We start from the raw sequence: 19,793 nt of genomic DNA on the forward strand, positions 1-19,793 counted from the left end.
GTCGGTGTCAGAGCTAGAAGTCTGGATGGTGGGTGGGTGTGTTTTGGGTGAGGGAAGGTGCTTATACAGCTCCTTGGGGACACATGGAATATGAAAAGTGGTGTGTAAATATCCATTTTCTGTAGTCTTTTCCCCTCTGTCGCAGGGAGCTGTCCAGCAGATCAGCACCTCTAATTCGGTGCTGAATACCTTCCTGAGACCCAGAGTTTTATCCTGTTTGCATACCCCAACAGGCTGCAGAAAACTCTGCACTTTTGGCACAGATATTCCCATTAGCTTAAAATTTGGCTTGTGCTCTGAATCCAACTGACATGTGATTCTCTGTTCTGACACCAATATTTCTAAAAGCAGAATTGATCAAATCCTGAGATAAAAAGCCCTGGGGTAGCTTGGTGGGTGCGTTTCCTATTGTTTTCAAACAAATGGATTTTAAGTCTCACTTCGCTGACGTGATTTGTGTATGTGTTCATGTGTGGAGGTGGGGATTGGAAATGAGGCTGAGTTCCAGAAATAAATAAATAGTTTTCCCTGAATTCTGGAGAGAGATAGAATCAGCTCTGCTGGGAATTCAGTGATCTGTGTCAGACTGTCACGGAGTCTGCAGTGGCGGCTCCAGTTAATTGGAGATCAGTGCCCTCTCTTAAGTGTCTTTCCATTTGTGAGAAAGCTTCCAAGATGACATAAGGCTGCTTCCCAAACATCGGAGCAGGGACTCCTTTGCTAAATGCAGGGGTACCTTAAGTAAACTTTAATGCTTATGCAATCTGTGAATGGGCTCGCCCTGAAGAATGAAGTTCTCTGACTGAGAGCAGACGCAACATGAACAGCAGCAAAGCTTCTCCATCCTGCCCTGCTAATGTGTCTGGGGCCTGCTTTAGATGAGAGGGTGGTTTGTCCTCGGTGGCCCACGCAATCTTTGGCCTCTCTGGAGAGTGCCAATATGGGGGCCAGGTATGACGGTGCCTCTTTGGGCAGCAGCGGGAGACCACAGACTCCTTTCAGCGTGGACTGCCAAGCAGCCGGCAGATAACGACACTTGGGCCCGATGGAAGTTATTAGTACAAAGGGTTTTGTATCCCGTGAGGTAATCCATTGTCCCACAGTGATTCTCCATTCGCTGTTTCAATTCCCTTTCATTGTATAGAGCCAAAAGTTGGCCTCTCCCATTAGAAAGCCGACGGGCCGCTGGCCTGGCTTGGACTCCTTAGCACTGCGTTATGCTGTAGGATTTCTCGGCCGGTTCTGTCGCCAGGCCGGTCTGTCCAGAGCTGCAGAGAGCTGAGTTCTTTTTTCACTTGATCACCTTTGCTGACCCCTCCAATATCCCGCCAGCCGTGCTCACACCAAGCTCTGTGCTCTGTTCTGAGCTGACAACACACAGCACTGTTCCTGGTAGCTGCAGGTCTGGGCTTTCTCTTCGGCCTCAAAGGCACCACCTCTCCTGAATCATTGCTGAGGTGCCAATGTGCTGTCATCCGTGATGCTAGACAGATGGCCCACAGAGATTGAGGAGCGAAGGCTCAGTGTGACCCATGCACCACTCTGGTGTCAGGGTAGGATTGGGATCCTTCAGCACAGCGTTGGTCTGAACTGGCGGCTGTCTTCCTACTGTCAGAAGATATTTTAGCTAGCACTTGCAGGGAGTCCCTTTGTGAGCTGGGTTCTGAGAGATGCAGTAAACATCGGTGACTGACAAAGTAAAACTCCTCTTGTAATATCCACTGGCTCGGGTTTGCTCTGCACAGGTTGTTTTCTTGCTCACTGAATTGACCGTTAGCTGTCTAGCAGGGTAGGAATATTAATAATTACCATCTAGGGATCACTTGTTAATTAGTGCAATGTATAATATTGCACAAACGTATGACACTAGTCATGGGTGGCGGGTATAAGAGGCGTGGGGAGGCTAAGCCTCCCCAGATGGCCATCCGAAGGTCCTGCTCGGCCTCTGCCTCTGAGGCCCTGCCCTCGCTCCACCTCCTCCCCCCCATCCCCACAGGAACAAGCAGCAGGCGGGGAGGCTCAGGGGAGGAGGCAGAGTGGGGGCAGGAGCAAGAGTAAGGGGGCCGAGAGGCACGAGCAGTGCAGGTGTGGGGGCCTCGTAGACGGGGGCAGACCTCAGGGGAGGAGGCAGAGCAGGGGAAGGGCCTTGGGGGGAGGAGAAAGAGCAGAGGCAGGGCCTCAGGATGGAGCCAGCCTCCCCAAATTCACGAGGCCCGTGCTGCCTGTGTACTAGATGTAGTTAATGGTTGCACACTGCAGACGGCCTCCAGACTTGGCTTGATATTTTTAAGAGCCAAGATTTCCAAAACAAACCAAATGTGAAGAAAATCGAGTCAGTAGCTTTAAATTAGGAAAATGTAGGTCTGCTTTTTCAAAAATGACTAATGATTTGGGGGGGGGTGGGGTCTCAGTTTCCCGCATTCCCAATTTAAAGCTCCTTGAAGGAGTCAATTTTTTAAAAAGCCCAAAGCACCTACTCTCTGATTGAGGCCCCTTTAAGGTGGCTCAGGCTGGGGCTCCTAAAAATTGGAGCACCCAGAATTGCTAGCCGCTTCTGAAAAATTGGGCCTTAAAATGGATTGGTCCAAGGACTGAATAATCTGAATAAAATATAACCAACGCCACAAATAACCGGATGGAAAAGCTTTGGCCTGAAGACATTGAGACTAAGTCTTCATTGCATTGTAAACCCAGGTCTGTGGGATCCAGGCTTGTGGACTTGTTTTTTCCAAGCTTGCGCTGGAGCATCCACATGACATTGCAAACCTGGGTTTACAATTGCTGGACCCGGGTCTCACAGCTGTGCTGCCATGACCACATTGCACTACACAGACCTTCTGACTCAGGTCTGCAGCTTGAGCTGCATCCACACTGCAACATGACAGGGCTTGGAGCCAAGGCACAGTGAGACTTGGGCTTTGATCCACCCCTCCAGCAGGGTCCTAGGACCCTCATCCTGAGTGTTTGCTGACCCAAGCCAGACTGATTTGTGTCTTAGCATCTTCCTCCCAACCTCCCTGCCCCCTTGTCAAGTTTAAGCTCTAATTGCTCATGTTCTTTTGTGCTGCTCATGATGGTTTAGAAACAAATTGGATCCACATCTTTTCCCTTTAGCTACAGATGATATTGTTTTACGTCAGTCTCTGTGTCTATATGCATGTCTGTTTGCATTTCAGGCTCTGTGAAGAGTCCAGTGAACAAGACGGCTCTGACGCTGATTGCAGTCAGCTCCTGCGTCCTGGCCATGGTGTGTGGCACTCAGCTGTCCTGCCCTTTAACGGTGAAGGTGACTCTTCATGTGCCCGAGCACTTCATTGCAGATGGTAAGACCCCAAGAGCAACACTTCTGTGTAAAGATTTGGCCTCCCAGAGCATTGTAGATACCAAATCTAATCCAGTCAACTGCCTCCTTCTCTTGGTAACTTTCCCAAGTGCCTCCTAGAACTTTCCTTTCTCAAAACATGCTTCACGGGACTTTCTACTTTTCACTTTATTCATCAGTGCTGCAGAGTCCTAGAAAAACACCTGGGTACAATCTGCTATAGGACATAACACGAACCTCCTCCCCCTGCACCTTACCCGCCACACACACTAACCCTAACACAATCTTTGATACCCTCAGCTGGGAGAGAAAAATGACTATGCCATGGAGAGTTCTTTCTCTTCTCTTCCCCAGAGAGAGATCCCTCTAGCATGTGGCTGAGGCACACGGCTGCATCAGGGTCTGTCTGTGTGTACTTCCCCCTCCCCCCCATAAATACAAGGCTTCAGTCTGTGGGGTGTGACAGTCTGGCAAGCCCTCAGCATCACCCATTCACTTAAGCTTGAAGAGGGGGCGGGGAGGTTGGGAGGAAGATGCTAAGGCTCTGGAGTGATGGATGGGTTTGGTTGTGTGGGAGGGGGATGTCCTTGTATGTTGCATTTGTGTTTTTGCCATCAGAGCTGCTCAGCTTGCTTTCGAGGTTCCTCCCTCTCCCCAACAGCAGAGCTGTTGGCTGCGTAATATTCGGACCTCAGGGGAGACTGCCCCAACTCTCCATACGGAGCCAGTTCGGACAAAGCAATGCCAGCGCCAGGGAACCAAACCCAACCAGGCTTAGCTGTCAGCACGGGGGGGGAATCTCCCCCCCACCGCTGTTTTTAATTGTGTCTGACTGAAATCTCTGCTTACTCTGGCGTGAAGCACTGGGGTTCACCGACAAACCGCATGAAGCCGCGCTGGCGCTCTCCCTCCTGTCAGAGTGAAGCCGTTTGTCTGTGGCCCTCGCCACTCTGGAGAAAGTGAAATTGGCTCTGAAGAATTAGATAAGGGCTGCTGTCACTATTTATTGCTTTTGCCAGCTTGGCTCTGTGTTTGTTATTTCACTGACCTTTTCCGTATAATGTGCAGTGAGCATCAAGTGCGACTTTTCAGTAACATGAGGGCAAATTTCATTTTCTTCCTGAAGATGGGATCCATTATTCAGTCAGTTGCAATTCCTCAGTTCCTGCGCTCTCCTAGCCACTTGGCAGAGGCTGATGGTGCGCTTTGCTTGGAAAGGAACATGCCCTGCAGTGTCAGCTGCTGTGTAGCCAGCTGCAGTCACTTTCCCTTGCTCCCATACTGTGCTGCTGGGCGCCTGATTCTGATCCAGTCAGGGGCCTGTTTGCCGGAAACTGGGGAGGTGCTGGCCTTGGTATGGAGGACAAATACTTATGAAGCAGGAACAGGATGTAACCCTGGAAGGGACCAAGTGTGGTGAGGTAGAATTTACAACACCTCCGCATCGCTGGGTGAAACACACTGGCCTGTGTTGTATGGACTTCAGATTAGAAGCTCAGAATGGCCCCTCAAAATGCATTAATGGTCATTTAATCCTGCACGGAAGCACAAGTGATCATACGTCCCTACCCGACCCAGATTCATATCTCTGAAACTGGGCGGGGGAAACGAGCTGATCTTCAGCCCTGCCTTAATGGCTTTTCTGAAGGGAAAGTGGTGAGAGGACTGGTGAAAAAGTTTGCAGAAGAATGGACGTGAGATCAGTAACGAAACTGTAAAATAAAATAATAAACTGTGAAAACTTTGTCTTTTGTACTGGGAAACCTAGTCAGGGGCTCCAAGATGAAACTGGAAACAGCAGAGACAATTTGCAGCAAATATCGGTTTTGCGATGCACTGGCACTCGGAGGCCCTATTTTGGAACGGAGAAGTGCTTCGAGCCATTCCTTCCTTTAAATAACAACAAATCCCCAAGTAGCGCCAGGCTGGCAGCAAAATATTATAAAACATTTAAGGAGATCACAGCATTGAGCCGGGGCAGGAAATTTTAATGACACCCAGGGAAGTGTTCTTGGCTTGGCTTCTCCCTAGCACAGATTGTTGCTAATTTCACTCCTCAGCAAAGGGAATAGCCGAGTTCAAAACCGGAGGCTAATTCTTCTGTTTGGACAGTGGCCCTTAACGTCTGTAGAAAACAGAAGGGGCAGGAGGAAGGAGAGGCAAGGTTACTCTCTGCTGCTCTGCACAGGATGAATTGGGAGGGACAGAAAGGGATCAGACTGGAGACCAGAAGATGGAGCGTGTGGCTCTTTCTCATAGATAGGCCTTGTCTATATTGGGTTCTTTGTGCACAAGTGGGTGCAAATCACTGCCTAGATGACCTGCTCTGGTAAAAGATGGGGCTTACATAAGTGACATGTTCCAGTTTTTTGTTTTGTTTTTGTTTTACTGGGATGAGTTGCTCCAGTTCTAGCCCGGCTGTGCATTGGTGCAGCGTCTTCATCCGGGGTTTGTGCCACCCTAGCCACGATTACATGGATGTAATGACACTGGTTCAGACTTCCCCAGTCTAGACTAGCCTTTGGAGCTTTGATCAGTGTTAAAGCGGACTGTCTCATGAGCCATAACCATGTGCTCAACAGCTTTCAGGTGTTGCCATGCACATAAATACACATGGCTTCTTAAGCAGTGTGCTCTGGTATTTGTGTGGTGATGAGCCAGCCTCTGATGCAGGGGAGGCTGCTGCACTCATTCAAGACAGTCTCGGGTGTGAGACTAGAATAGCCTCAAAGATCCCCTTTGAGACACGTTCTGTCAATAGAAGCCCGTGGCCACAGCAAATCTAAGCGTGGAGCCGCTCCTACCAGCATCCTTAGCTCTCCAAGAAACGCCGTCAAAGAGAGAGGCTGGAAAAACAAACAAACATAAAACAAGCCTTTTGTAGCAGATGAAGATGCTGCTTTGAAAGCAACTTTAAATGAACCAGAGTTTGCTCAGATGTGCCACGTTCCAAAACCAACTTGGATAAAAGCAAATCTACGAGGGCCACGGGGCTTCAGAGAGAAGCCGTGCCACCCACCTCCCACCCCTAGCAAGCCTCATTGTCAGGTGGGCTGAGCAAATGGAGCTGCAGAGGTCTGGAGAGGCATGAAGGCAGGAATAGAAACGGATGTCGAATGAAAGCAAAAGAGGGTGGGGGAGAGTACATCACACCCAGGTGGGTTTAATAATCAAACCATCTTTATTGCCCTTATTTCTCTTTCTCTCTCTGTTCATTTCCTTTCTTTCTTTCTTTTTCTTTCTTTCTTTCTTTCTTTTCTTTTGCTTCTTTGTTTTCCCCCTCCTGTCAGAACAATCAGCACCAGGTTTGTATTTTATGGGGCAGCGAAATAAGTAGAAGCTGGTTGCAAGCTAGCGTCTCCCCGCTCAATGCCAGCAAGCATCGGAGAGGTTGGAGGGTCCTTGGTGCAGGCGGCGTGCTGCTTTCTGGGCGCTCTCTCTGCTTTTTTAAAATATTTTTAACAGACATTTCCAGTGTAAATCCCCAGTGTTTTGTGGGGTTTTGTCAGGTGTGGCACAGAGGCATGTTACCGAGGTGGGAACTGGCTCCGTTACAACTTGCTAGGATGCAGGGGAAAGATCGTGCACAGATAATTGCCCTGAAAGAGTCGGGATGGGAAGGAGTGAGGGGACATGGCCTGTGTGGGAGCCTCTCCCTTTCTGCTCTGCACAGCTTCCTCCATGGCACATCCTTCACCATCCCTGGGTTACCTGCCATAGCGGGATCCTGGTCTTGGAAGCAGGGCACCCAGACAGAGGGTACCGCTCCACCCCAACCCCCAGCCTAAACCATGCAGACAACTTGCAAAAAACCCAAAACCCACCCACCTCTCCTTCTCTAAGCTGCTCTGACCTTTTCTGTAACTCCCTGCCCCCCTCCCCGCCCCCATGCATTTTCAATGGAGGGAGTCTGGGGCAGCTGCCAGAGGGGGGGTCCTGGCAGTACCTCTCCAATGGAATCAAGTTACAGGGAGGCGGTGTCCCAGATTCACAGCATAGGACCTGTCTTCTTGTGAATCTCCTGGGGTCTGCCTGCTTTTTTGGTTGGCTGGTTTTTGAGGGGGTTCCATGAGATCTGGTGGTGAAATCCCCTCATTCATTTCACTAGTGGGTAAGCCCCACTCTCTCCTGCCCAGATTATTTGGGTGCAGTCCCATGAGGGGAACCTACTGGAGTTTCCCTCCTCCCTCTTACTCTCCCTCTCCCAGCCTGAGACAACTGGCTCCCAGATTCCCAGCCGGCGCAGTTGGAAACTCAGAGATCCTACCACCGCCTTACCCTGTGCTGAGTGGAGGACGTCGTTCTGAGCTCAGAGCAGGATCACGGTTACAGACTCCTACAGAGCAGCTTTTGTGAGGATTTGAACCTTTAAACGTTACGTAAAGCAACATTTATCAGCAGCAAGAAAGAAGGGGGGGGGGAGGAATAGAAAGGCAGGAGCCCTTTGGTTGAAGTCCCCTAAGAATATGATAGCCACTCCTCAGTTATGCCCTCAGATGTAGAGATACAAGTGACAAGAGCTGTCTGTAGAGAAACCAGGGCTGGAGAAAAAGACCCTGGAGGGCTTAGCCCAGCTCGAGTGTGTCCTTGCTGCACAACGGTTTGAAATGTGGTAGCAATTAAACCTTCCTGTTGTCACAACGTGCAGAGAGGTTGTGCGCAGTAGAGGCATGTGTTTACATCGGGATGGGTTAGTGGGAGAGGTCAGGGAGACTCTCCGAAGCACAGCGACAGGAGGCGGAAGTGATGTTTAATCTGGAGGGGTTTTTAAAAGATGCCCCGTTGTAGAACTCAAAGCACATGTGCAAATAGTGGAATGCAAACAGGCCTGGACTGTATTGCTGTAAAGAAGCACACACTCCCTTCCCCTCTCCAGCCTGTCTGCTCTCCAGCAAACCTTGAGACAAAAATAGTCCTTGCTTCAATCTTTAAAAGTCAGTGGGCTTGGACTTCGTTAGACCAGCCAGGGCAGTAAGCCCTCCCCCCGCCTTGGAGCTCCCTCCCTCCGAAACATTTAGGCTTTGCCCCCATTGGAGATTTACTCCAGTTTCAGCCTCTGGTGTAGCTGGTACCCATGCAGCCTCTTGAGCAGAGGGGCTGAACAGCGAGAAGCAGCGATTTGCACTGATGCACTTTGAACCCAGTATTCAGTGGAGCAGATTCCGCTGACGGCAGCTTTGCCCATCTGCGCTGGGCAGCTACACAGGTGACTGAAATCAGGACCAAACCAGCAATTCTTAAATCCAGTTGCTGTTAGCTGGAGCACTCCGCTGATTCCAGCTGTCACAATTTTATGGAGGGGGAAATGGCCCCAAACCACATGACGTTTTCCAGTTCAAAGCCAACCCCTCAAATTTTCACGCTTACAAAGGCGGCCGGACTTTAAATAAGATGTAACTTCTTTTTTTTTTTTTTTACTCCCTCATGAATGCCATTCCGTGATTGCCATGCAGCTGATCTCTTATTGTTCCATCTGAAGATTATTTATCTCCTTCCCACATGATCGTCTCCCCTAAGACACTTGTGGAATTGCAGGCAGCTATTAGCAGCTTTTGCTACCTTCCCCCAAAGATTGACAGAGCTCCGTGGGCTGCAACGTTAGGCTTGCAACAACTTCTCATTTTGTTTTTAATTAAATTTGTTGCTTTAAATTGTTTGCTTTCGCTCGCTCTTCTGCAGCCCTCAGAGGTGACCAGGCATTCGTTTGTTTCCTCAGACATTTCACTCTTGTGTGCACAGCATGCCCTGCACATGCGTTTGCATATGCAATTAACGTTGAACAGTTAGACCCACAAGCTGGCATTTCTTCTGGCATTGTGACTAAATTCTGCGGTCAGTGACATCGGGATAAAGCTGGAGTTAACTCACTGACTTCCACAGAGGAACTCCAGATTTACATCAGTGAAACAGAGCAAGATTTGACCTTTCGTGTAGCTGTCTCACTGCTGCAAACTGCTAGGGGGAATCCTGTACCAGTTTGCTTGTCAACTGGGACCCCGCTTGGGATCTCATTCAAATCCCATTGAAATCACTAGACGGACTCGGTGGACTTTGAATCAGGTTTTCCATTTGATACTATCTGAATGTGGCGTCATGCTGTTGCATTTAATCGTGTAAAACCCTCTACAAATGCTGCAGAGTAAGCAATATTTTCCGCTTCTAGGGACACTGTTCAGTCTGATTGACCCAGGCGTTACGTGTTTCTGTTCAGACCATATTCGAGGGTGGCTCGTCTGCATTTCTGTGAATGGGTGGGGTACGTGCAGGCTCTTACTCATCCAGTCATCTCGGTTTTTACAGTAAAGCATCGCTTTCCTCCAGTACATTTGGCTTGTAAAAAAACGGTGAGCCAAACGGCTGCCGTGTTACTTGATGCTCGTTCTAAATATTAACATCAGCTTGTGTGCTGTATCAGCCCAGATCAGAGGGATTCAAAGACTGTTTTACAGCATGAACACTTTTTGTATGAAGAGCTAATAGATTCCGCAGACTGAAGCACATCATGTTTTTATCATTCCTTTGACAGGCTTCTGATCCCGAGATGTTCTCCTCTCGTTGCTTGCCTGTCCCCCCCTCCCTCTCTCGAAAAAGAGACTTGCCTTCAGGCAGTGAGACAGGGTTGCATGCAACAGGCCACCCACCCAGGAAGACCAGGTTGCTAACTCAGTAAGGGAGGGCAGGTGAGCCCCTTTCACTCTCTCCTTCACTCTGTTCTCCGAGGAGGGGGGAGATTGAAATTGACATGACACCTGTCATCGAATCCCCTGCTTCCTCCCCTTCAAGTGTGGACAGGCACAGGGGTATGGGGATATACGCCAGCAGGCTGGGCAATCTGGTCTCCTGGGACCTTTTTAAGGGCGGCAGCTTAAACTTTGCGTGTATCACTTTCGATTTCAGGGTGGAAAAAAACAGGAGAGGAGCAGTTCAGGCAAGGGGCACAGAAGGGTTTTGCCATCTTGGGGCAAAGAGGAGCTTACTGGGAACCTTAATGGGGGGGGGGGAGAGGAGAAGAAAGGTTGAAGGGCAGCATATCAAATGGGTGATGGGTGGGAGAGGCCCTTGTGGAATACATGTGTGCAGACAGCCTGTGGTTAATTTCTGTAGCTGATTGATGAGGTAGGGTTACAAAACATGGAACAAAACCTTCATCTTTTTTTGCAAAACCAAGAAGGGCTCAGGGACAGGGGTTGTCCCAGTTTTTGCAGGGACGTACGGACAACTTTCCATTTAAAAAAAATTCCTTCAGCAAGAAATTTCCTGGATCTCTAATACTCCTTTCCTGATGCATGTGGAGCATACATTTTCTTTTCCTTCTCCTGTAGCATATCGAGTTTGCATGTCTCACTCATTCCGTTGTTTCTGCTGCTGTACAACACAGAGGGATGTTTGCTTTTGGTGCCTGGCTGAAAAATCTCTTCCACTAACATGCAGATTTTTCCTGTTTGAGCCTTTATCATAGCCTGACATTTGTAAATATTTCAGAACAAATAGATGGAGGCTGGATTTCTCTGAACCATTGTCCAATTTCCAGGGAAGGTAATTGGGAAATGGCCCAAGGCTGTGTGGTAGGAGCTGGGAGGCACGGAGAATTAAGTGGAAGCTTTCCTTTGACAATTGGATTTCATCTTCAGCCTCCACTGGGTTCAAAGGTGCCAAATGAGGAACTTAAGATGATGATGATGATGACGATAATAACAATAGCATTGCTTTCTTATGTCATCTAGTGTGAGGGAAATGAAAGCCAATGTTACGATATGGATTGAGCTTGCATAGAATAGCATAGGGTCATATCCTCCCCTTCCCACGCGGAATGCTGGGAAGGGTAGAGGCCTGACCTGGAGACATGCAGCCTTTTGGAGGATCTGTTGTTTTCCCTCAGCCCAAGGAGGCTGCTAACACATGCACAAAGGGCAGCGGCCCAGCCCTCTCTGGATAGGCCTGAGATCTGGACTAGCTAAACCCTGTGGGTTCTGGAGAGAGGGGGTGGAACTGCTGCCTCGGCTTCAGTGTTGTCAATTAGAGCAAGGAATGTGCTACTGAGAGAGACTCCTTGCCCCCCCCCAGCTGAATTATGCCCCCCCCCCCTCCTTGAGCTCAGCCTTGGGATCTTTATTCATGCAGGACTCCCAGGGCAGCTGATGTGAGGCGCTGGCTGAGATGGATGGTGGAATTGTGTGCTCTTGGCTGCATGCTTCCCACATGCTGGGATGGAGAACGTCATGTGGCGTTCTTCCCCAAACACGGCTCCCTGTTCCTTGTTGGGCAAGATCGACACCACGCAATGGAAAACAGCATGGGCGGCGTAGTTAAAACCAGGCAAAGGGGAGGTTCATTTTGGAATCCGCCCTAGCAAAGCGCTCCGTGGAAAACGTCAGGAATAGATGAATGGCCCACAAAATTCAGAAGCACAAAGCCGAAGTCACAGATAATTGTCCGTCATTATAGCGTTAATAATTAAAAATGAAACTCCGGCCCTCCTTCAGGAGAGATGGCTCTGGTGTCAGCTGTAGAAATACACAGATTTTTAATCACTATCTTCAAACTTGTGGATACTCCTCAGTGGCTTCAGCTTTGCCTGGAGTGTAAAATGTAATAATTTGTAACGGCCTCAAGCCACAGAGTTCAGCTCTGCAGAAGTGTCTGGATCTGAATTTCCACCAAGCTTGGGCACGTTTGGCTCTGAGCCGTGGCCCTTTCTGGAAACAGGAACAAATGACAGTCAGTGATTTGGATCTGGTTCCAAACCCCTCCCTTTCAAATGCTGGTCCAGTTCTTTCCTGCCCCACGGATGCAGAATTACAGGGAGTGTTCCTGGGCGTTTCCATTTGGGCCCATTTCTAGATTTAATACATATGCACTACACAATCAAAACCCCAGAGCTGGAGTGAACCTGAGGACTGAATTCCTCTTTCTTCCCCAGAGAGTAGGTGGACACTTTCAGGGAAGAAGGGAGACCTCCCCGCATTTGCAGAGCAGTGCAGGGAAGCCATGGGGTGATCAGATTTGCTGGTATATGGGGAAATTTAGGGGTGAATGAATCTGTGGATAGATTTCCCTTCCCACCCCTCAGTTTTCTCACCAAGGTCAGTGTATTTTGTATCACATGGGTGGAGTCCCTTGGCTGCTTCTCTGAGATGAATTTGACAAACAATGTGTACTGTTAATGTGTATGTGTGTGTATATATATATATATATATATATATATATATATACACACACACACACAATAGGGATGGGAGTGGGCTGGTCAGTGGAGAATGGATGGTGTTATCCTTGTCGGAGAAGTCTATTCCTGTTAAATAGCGATGAAAATCATAGTTTTCTATAGAAATGTAAAAGGGTTATTCCAAGTTATCTGTGTGTTTGTACAACACTTAGCACATTGGGGTGCTGGTCCGTGACTGGGGTTTCTAGGTGCTACAATAATAATTATAGAACTGAACAGAGGATGTAATCCTGTCTATAATTTTTGGCTTTGTTGGCTTGTTTTAACCATCCTATAGAATTCCATAGCAGGGATATAATTCTACAGGGACTTCCCCATAAGGGCAGACACATTAAGAAAGGGGTTTATTATGACCAGCCAGGGCAGTCAGACAAGAAAAGCTAATTTTACATCAAAAGGAGTTTGGCTGGCCAAGAAGTAGCAATGGGCTAACAGAGACAATGAAAGGGGGGAAAATACAATTCTTAAGCGGAAGTCAAAAATGTTACTTTTGTTCTATCTCTTCAAAAAAGAAAAAAAAAAAGCCTACCCTTTCTGGCTGCCTTTTGGGTGCTTTGTTCTGTTCCCTTGTTAGATAGCTGTGTTCTGAGCTGTTTTATCCCATTTTGTTCTGGAAAATAATTTTTGAAATGTCAAAACTTCAAGCCTCTTTTGTCAAGGCTTAAGCCGTCTTGTTGAACTTTGAAGGACACCTCGGGATGAGACGCATGAACTTTTGATGATGCCTTACATAGCTTGACTTTGATCAGCATTTTAGTGGAGGGGGGGAGAAACCCAAACAAAACAATAGCCTGAAGTCTTTGTGGTCCTTGTAGACCTGGGAAACAGCTGTGTTTGAGGCCAAAAGACATACCTAGCTTTGTGCTGAAATGCTCAATGTCAGCCACACTCTTTCTTTGCCGCTGTCTCATTCCATTTCTCACAGCCCATGCAATCGGGCCACATCAGTCACTACTTGATTTATTGGTTGTTGTTATTACGTATTGATTTATTCTGTGTACCCAGCTTCAGAACCGTTGCATTTTTGTTTTGTCCTTCCTTACGCAATCAGACAACATAGCATTAATGACAGCCTAGTCCTGAGCCATGCAGGGTGAATTCCATTGAATATTGTTGAGTTCTGGAATAAAAGACCCTTCCTTCCTGCATGCTAGCGATGTTTTAAGTCTGGTGGTTAGCACTGGGAAATACCCTGATCATTCTGGTGCCAATGGCTGAGGTGAAATTCTGGCACAATTGAAGTGATCGGGAGTTCTGCAAATGACTTCAGTGGGCCCAAAGTTTCAGCCCTATACTATGCATACCTCTGAACATTTCACATGGCTAAAGTGAGGTGCAGCACCACTTAGGTTTGGCCCATCTGCCCCTTTGTTGATGGAGACAAAAGTGTGGATGGGCCTAAGTTTGACTGGCATTGCGAGCTAGTGCACGGTGTTGCAACACCATTCAAATTTGGCCCCGCCGCCCCACTGTAGACAAAGGGGTGCCAGACCAAACCCGAGTTGCGCTGCAACCCTGTGTGCTGAGTCACAAAATCACTCGGCGTGGGGATCCAGGGAAAAGTGCTCCCCATCTACTCCCCCCCGGCTGGTCCTCAGTGCAGGAAACGTTCTGCTTTAACCAGGACAAGTGGGTTTGGGGGTCAGAGCAGGATAGTTCCTCAAAAGCTGGGACACTGGGGAGCCCTGAATATGGTAATTTGGAGTTGTCTTCACTTTAAATCAAGGTAGAGAGCTTTTGTGGAAGTGGTGTCTTGATGTAGCATGCTAGTCCAGGGGCTGTCTACTTTTCCAGACTACTGTACCCCTTTCTGGAATCTGATTTGTCTTGCATACCCCAAAGTTTCACCTCACTTAAAATCTACTTGATTACAAAATCAGACATAAAAATACAGAAGTGTCACAGCATACCAGTACTAGAAAAGAAAATGCTGACTTTCTCATTTTTACCATATAATTATAAAATAAATCAATTGGAATATAAATATTGTACTTACATTTCAGTGTATCATATACAGAGCTGTATAAACAAGTCATTGTCTGTATGAATTTTTTTTTTTTTTGCACTGACTTCGCTCATGCTTTTTATGTAGCCTGCTGTAAAACTAGGCAAATATCTAGATAAGATGATGTACCACCTGGAAAACCTCTGTGTACCTCCAGGGCCCATGTACCCCTGGTTGAGGACCATTGCGCTAGTCCATGTAGCTGCTCAGTCCTTTGGGACAGAGGGAAATATCTGTACTGGTGCCCTCTTGAAATATATCTCTGTGTTTCTCAAAGCCGCCCTTCCTACCAGTTTAAATAAAATGAAAACAAGGGCTAAGATTTTTTTTTAAATATACATGTTTCATATGTTAATATATATGTTTGTGTTTACACACACGTGCGCACGCACACACACACACACACACACACACACACACACACGTATCTGTAAATTGCATAAATGTTCAATATGCAAATATAGGTATCTAGGTGAGTGACCTAGATTCATTGCTGCTCTCCTCTTAGGTGCACTTATTTCTCATTGAGTTTTCCCAGGCCACTCATTTAAGCACCTACGTTTAGGCTCCTGCTTTATAAATCTTGGCTGGGTGAGGCAGGAGGAAGGTGGTTCGGAGGTTTCTTTCTCCATAGGTCTCGATAATCCTCATTTAAATGGCCGTTAAGTTTTAATTTTCAAACAGGATGCGTGTGCAGTGGTTCTTATCCTGATGCGTTTTTTTTAATCACTTGGCTTCCATTGGTGCTAATGGGAGATATGAGACGACAACCTCACACAGTGTTTTAGGAAATTAAAAAAACTAAATCCTTTACTAAGTCTTGTGAATCTTCCATGTTGCAAAGGGAGAAACCCTGGTGCTGGAGATGCTCCCTCTCTGGAGAGTCATTTGGAAGGCTCTGAATCCTCAAAACTCTAGTGCATTGGGACCTGGAATTGTAAAGGAAAGAAACAAATTAGTTCTGGGCTTATTTTATAGTCCACAAAGTAAATCTGTTTCCTCTATTCTTCTCTGAAGGTGTCTTCTCCCCTTGGCCTCCAGACCCCTCTTTTAGTGGCTTCTACACCAGTAACTTCGCAGAGTGCCATTTTTAATGGGCAGGATTCCCTGGCTCACCTCTGATCTCTGCAGCACTAGTACAGATGCAGTCTTCTAATCAATGTAATTGAAGATCAGAGTTAATGAGGACCTCTGCGTCTGTGAAATCCCCCTAGTGATGCTGGGCTTCAGATGTTAGATAAGGAAATGATTGGGCTGAACTGAAAATCTATTTGGCTAATTAGATGATGCGTATACCCACAAGGCAATGAGGGGGGAAATACATTTCACAAATAAAGAAACATCAGATTTATTAAGAAAAGGGTTTTGGCAGGAATTCACTTCTAAATCATTGAGCTCTGGAGGGAGGAGTTCCTGTGTGAGAAGACTGCCCATAAGGGGAAGTGAGAAAGACAAGGTGGGGGGTGAGGGAACATCTTTTATTGGACCAACTTTGGTTGGTGAAAGAGACACGCTTTCGCGCTCCACAGAAATCCTCTTCAGGGGAAGTGGCACATGGAGCAGATTCATGCATCTTCACCCAAGAGAAATCAGGTGATGCATTTTGCTGCTGCTGTCTATGAATGTATATGGCCCTCATCTCCCTAGAATCTGGGGGCTTCAAAACACCACCCCACGAGATGGGGAAGTATTTGTCCCATTTTACAGACCAGGAGCTGGGGAATAAATTAAGCCCTTTGTCCAGGGTCACACAGGGAGTTTGGCAGAGTCAGGGAGTGAATCCAGGTTTTCTGAGTCCTAGGCTAGTGTCACATAAGCGGGACCTCTCCTCCTCTTCCAGGCAAATTCATACAGATGTGAGCCGAACGGCGGATTCAAGGTCTGTAGGCGGCTCTCGGTACTTCTCAGTGCTCCACTGTGGGTGGCTGTCAGGTTGTTCACTGAGCTGCTGCTGCTCTGGAGCATTGGAGCAGCCGGATTGTGGATGTGGACAGCAGCTCTGTGAGGCTGATTCAATGCAGTGAAGCCCCAGCTCTGAGTAATAATCCTCCCACTTGAGCTACCCCATCCCCTGATAAAATGAACGTGTTGACATCGAAGCAGCCATCTCCCTCCAGCAGGTCGGGTGGAAAGGAGCAAAACAGGGATGGAAAGGGCCAACTAACCAATTAAAGAGGAGAGTGGCGTCTACGTGTCATATGCTCCTTCCATTTCGTAGCCTCCAGAAGACCCTTTGTGTGAATATTCCTACATTGGGGCTCTGTGTGATTTGGGGAGTTGTTGAGGATCAAGGAGACACAGCAAGTTCCTAGCAGGAATACCTCTGGAAAACCAGGGGAAGATAACTCCGGAGTGTCACAGAGGAGCCTGCTCGGCACAGTTGCACCTGATGCACTGTACATGGGGTTAACAAGTTTGCTTTCTGCAAGTAGCACACGTGAGCCAAGCGGGAAGTGGGAAGAGGAGCTGCCTGGTAAGATGGCGATGATCTACCCACCCTGTGTGCGAACCATTAGGAGTCTTGTCTGAGGTGTCTGTCCTCTTCTTTTCTCATCCTCTCCAGCTGTCCTGAAGTGCATGGAGTCCTGATTACACCCGACTAACAGACTTCCCCTTTCCTGTTTTTCCCCCTACAGGAAGCAGTTTTGTTGTGAGCGAGGGAAGCTACCTGGACATCTCTGACTGGTTAAATCCAGCCAAGCTCTCCCTTTACTATCAGATTAACGCCACGTCCCCCTGGGTGAGAGATCTCTGTGGGCAGAGGACCACCGATGCCTGTGAGCAGCTGTGTGATCCGGAGACTGGTAAGTGGGAGGAGGCAGGCAAGAGTCTTGGGGAAGTGCTGGCAGTGTCTGTCTACATAATTTGGAGCAGACTCTGCTTGGTATTAAAAGCCTCTGTGCTGGTAGAGGTGCAGTCCTTTGTAACCTACGGACGATTGCTGTACCAGCCCTTCAGTCTTGAACTGATAGATACCGTCCTTCCACAAGGATGGAATTTAGCAATGATCTCTCCTGCTGCTCTCCAGCATGGAATTAGAAGGGGGGGGGGGGGACACGACTGTCTTTCCTAACTTCGAAATGGTCCATTTGTATTGTGTTAGTTCCTTGAGCTTCTGTCACGGACCAGGACCCCACTGTGCTAGACATCTCTCAGCTCCCCAGCGTGACACTGGGAAGGAGCGGAGTTGCTCTGCTACTGAGTTGTCCGTCGTCTGACTAGGCTTCCCCTTCAGAGTCTAGTCACATCATAACGCCAGGGTCACAATCCTGCTCGGAGGTGCTGTGCAAGCTGCAAGTCTTCGCAGTTGTGTTCTGTGCCCTCATGCCTCTCAGTGCAGCTGCGAGAAACTTGTCCCCAAAGCCTGTAATTAGTGAGGAATCGAAAAGACACCAACTGTACAGCCAGCAAAGAAAGGAAAGGAGTTAAAAAGAAAACATGAGCAGATAAACTCATGGCTGTGGTCAGCTGAAAGCTCCTTATCAGGTCACTTTCCATGGACACCTCCTTCAGTGCTGATGAGGAGGGAGCAGGGCCTTGCATGTGAAGCTGGCTCTGTGGCTGTGATTGTTTTTCTGATGAGACCCTTGGTGCCCTGTGCAGGGTTCAGGGAGGGCTGGAAGAGGCTCTGCATGGTAATATGAATGCTTCCTGGGCTGGGTGGAGGGAAGTGGCCTTCCCACAGATCAAACTGCCTGCCTGCAGCTGAATCTAAAAAGCATGCGGATGACCTTGCCTCCCAGAAGAGAAATGGCTTGAAAGAAAGAAGCATCAGACCTTCTCCTCCTCCTCACCCTTTCCCTCCTGTGCAGCAGGTAGTTCAGCCACTTTCAGGGAGAACCCAGCAGCAGGGTGGCATTACATGTTCAGGTTTCTGCTGGCTGGATTTGAAGAGGGACAGTTTATGGCTATGAAAGCCTTTCTGAGACTCCATCAGGCCCTGAAATACCCTCTTACCGCACAGCAGCCTACGGGGAAGAAAGCGGCTGCATTTTCAGCTCTTGCAGCACTTAAGGCTCTGAAAGCTTTCTCCCCGTGCCACTGTCTGAGTTCCAGCTGAGACAAAATCCCCCTCTTGGAGAAACCAGGCTGTCTCCCTTCCTGAGCAGGGTTGTTTCTGGCTGTCAACGAGGCTGATGCCATTTCTGTCCTTTCCATCTTTTTGCAAAGACCACAACAGGAGATGGTTGCACCGAAGACGACCCCTTTAGGAGAGCGTCTGCACGAGGATAGTGCTAATCTGTTCAGTAGCCGCATGAGGGCTGAATTTTAGTGGGGGTACTAGACCTTAGCTGCTGAGCACCTCATTAATAAAGGCACTTCTAGCGCTCTGCTATGGCAGTCAGACCATTTACGTTGGGGCTCTGGAGCAGGTCAATTCTGGATGTGGAAGAGCAGTTCTGTCAACTGACTGAGCCGTGAGCAGGACATAGGGTTGGGCTGAAGCTAAATGTATTTTGCTCTGATTTTCTTGGCTCCAGTCTCAGGTTGCCACCCCACACAGCTCAGGGGCAGTTGTGGCCATAGAGACACAAACACCATCTGGATTCTGGTAGATGCTTTACCCTGGTCCAGATAATGGGAGAGAGGCATCCCAAAAGCAAGGTGGGACTTGCAGTTATAAAACATCAGACACTTGAGTCATTTAAGGCTTGGTTGTGTTCTCAAGCACTTGTCAAATATCTGTGCCCGTGAATAGCTTGGAGGAGATGTGTTTTATTCCCTTCTAAGTGTTTCTTTTTCTCAGGGCTTGTCTACACAGGGAAACTAACCAGCATTGTGATAGCAGGATAATATTTCCATTATAACTCTGCCGGTCAGTTTCCCTGTATAGACAAACCCTCAGTCTCACCTAGACTTCCAGAAAAAGGGGAAGAACCACCCCAGCAAGGAGGGCTGATATGTACATAGGAGCTTTTCCTCCAAATTTCCCAAAGCCCTTTGTAAATTATAGAGAGATCATTTCAGCTGCCAGTGAAGCGCAGTCACCTCTGGGGCGGGAGGCATCACAGTGTAACCACACCACAATTCAGAGACGAGAGAAAATAATTCTTCATCCAGCTGGAAGTGGGGGGGGAACCTATGAAGGCAGAATGCAATTACCCAGTCATAACAAGCCCTGCAGCTCCGCTTGCAAGCCCCGTGCTGTCCTTGACACTGAAAGGGCTGGTTTAATTCTCTCACGGTCTCTGCGGTGAGGGACGGACTGCTGCTAGCCACAGCTGTACAACAGCGGCATC

The 19,793-nt window shown here is 48.2% G+C and overlaps 1 protein-coding gene across 2 annotated transcripts in view; it reads left to right on the forward strand.

Moving 5' to 3' along the window:
* Positions 1-19,793, forward strand: part of ASTN2 (astrotactin 2) — a 567,068-nt gene that overhangs the window by 215,130 nt on the left and 332,145 nt on the right. For both annotated transcript variants that reach the window (XM_067542151.1, XM_067542150.1), the window contains exons 6-7: positions 3,177-3,323; positions 17,190-17,357. In XM_067542151.1, coding sequence (XP_067398252.1) covers positions 3,177-3,323; positions 17,190-17,357 — 315 coding nt within the window. The remainder of the gene's footprint in view (positions 1-3,176; positions 3,324-17,189; positions 17,358-19,793) is intronic.

Source organism: Emydura macquarii, unplaced genomic scaffold, assembly GCF_026122565.2.
Source record: "Emydura macquarii macquarii isolate MOO-44397 ecotype Brisbane River unplaced genomic scaffold, CSIRO-AGI_Emac_v2 contig_691, whole genome shotgun sequence".
In the NCBI taxonomy this organism is placed as follows: Eukaryota; Metazoa; Chordata; order Testudines; family Chelidae; genus Emydura; species Emydura macquarii.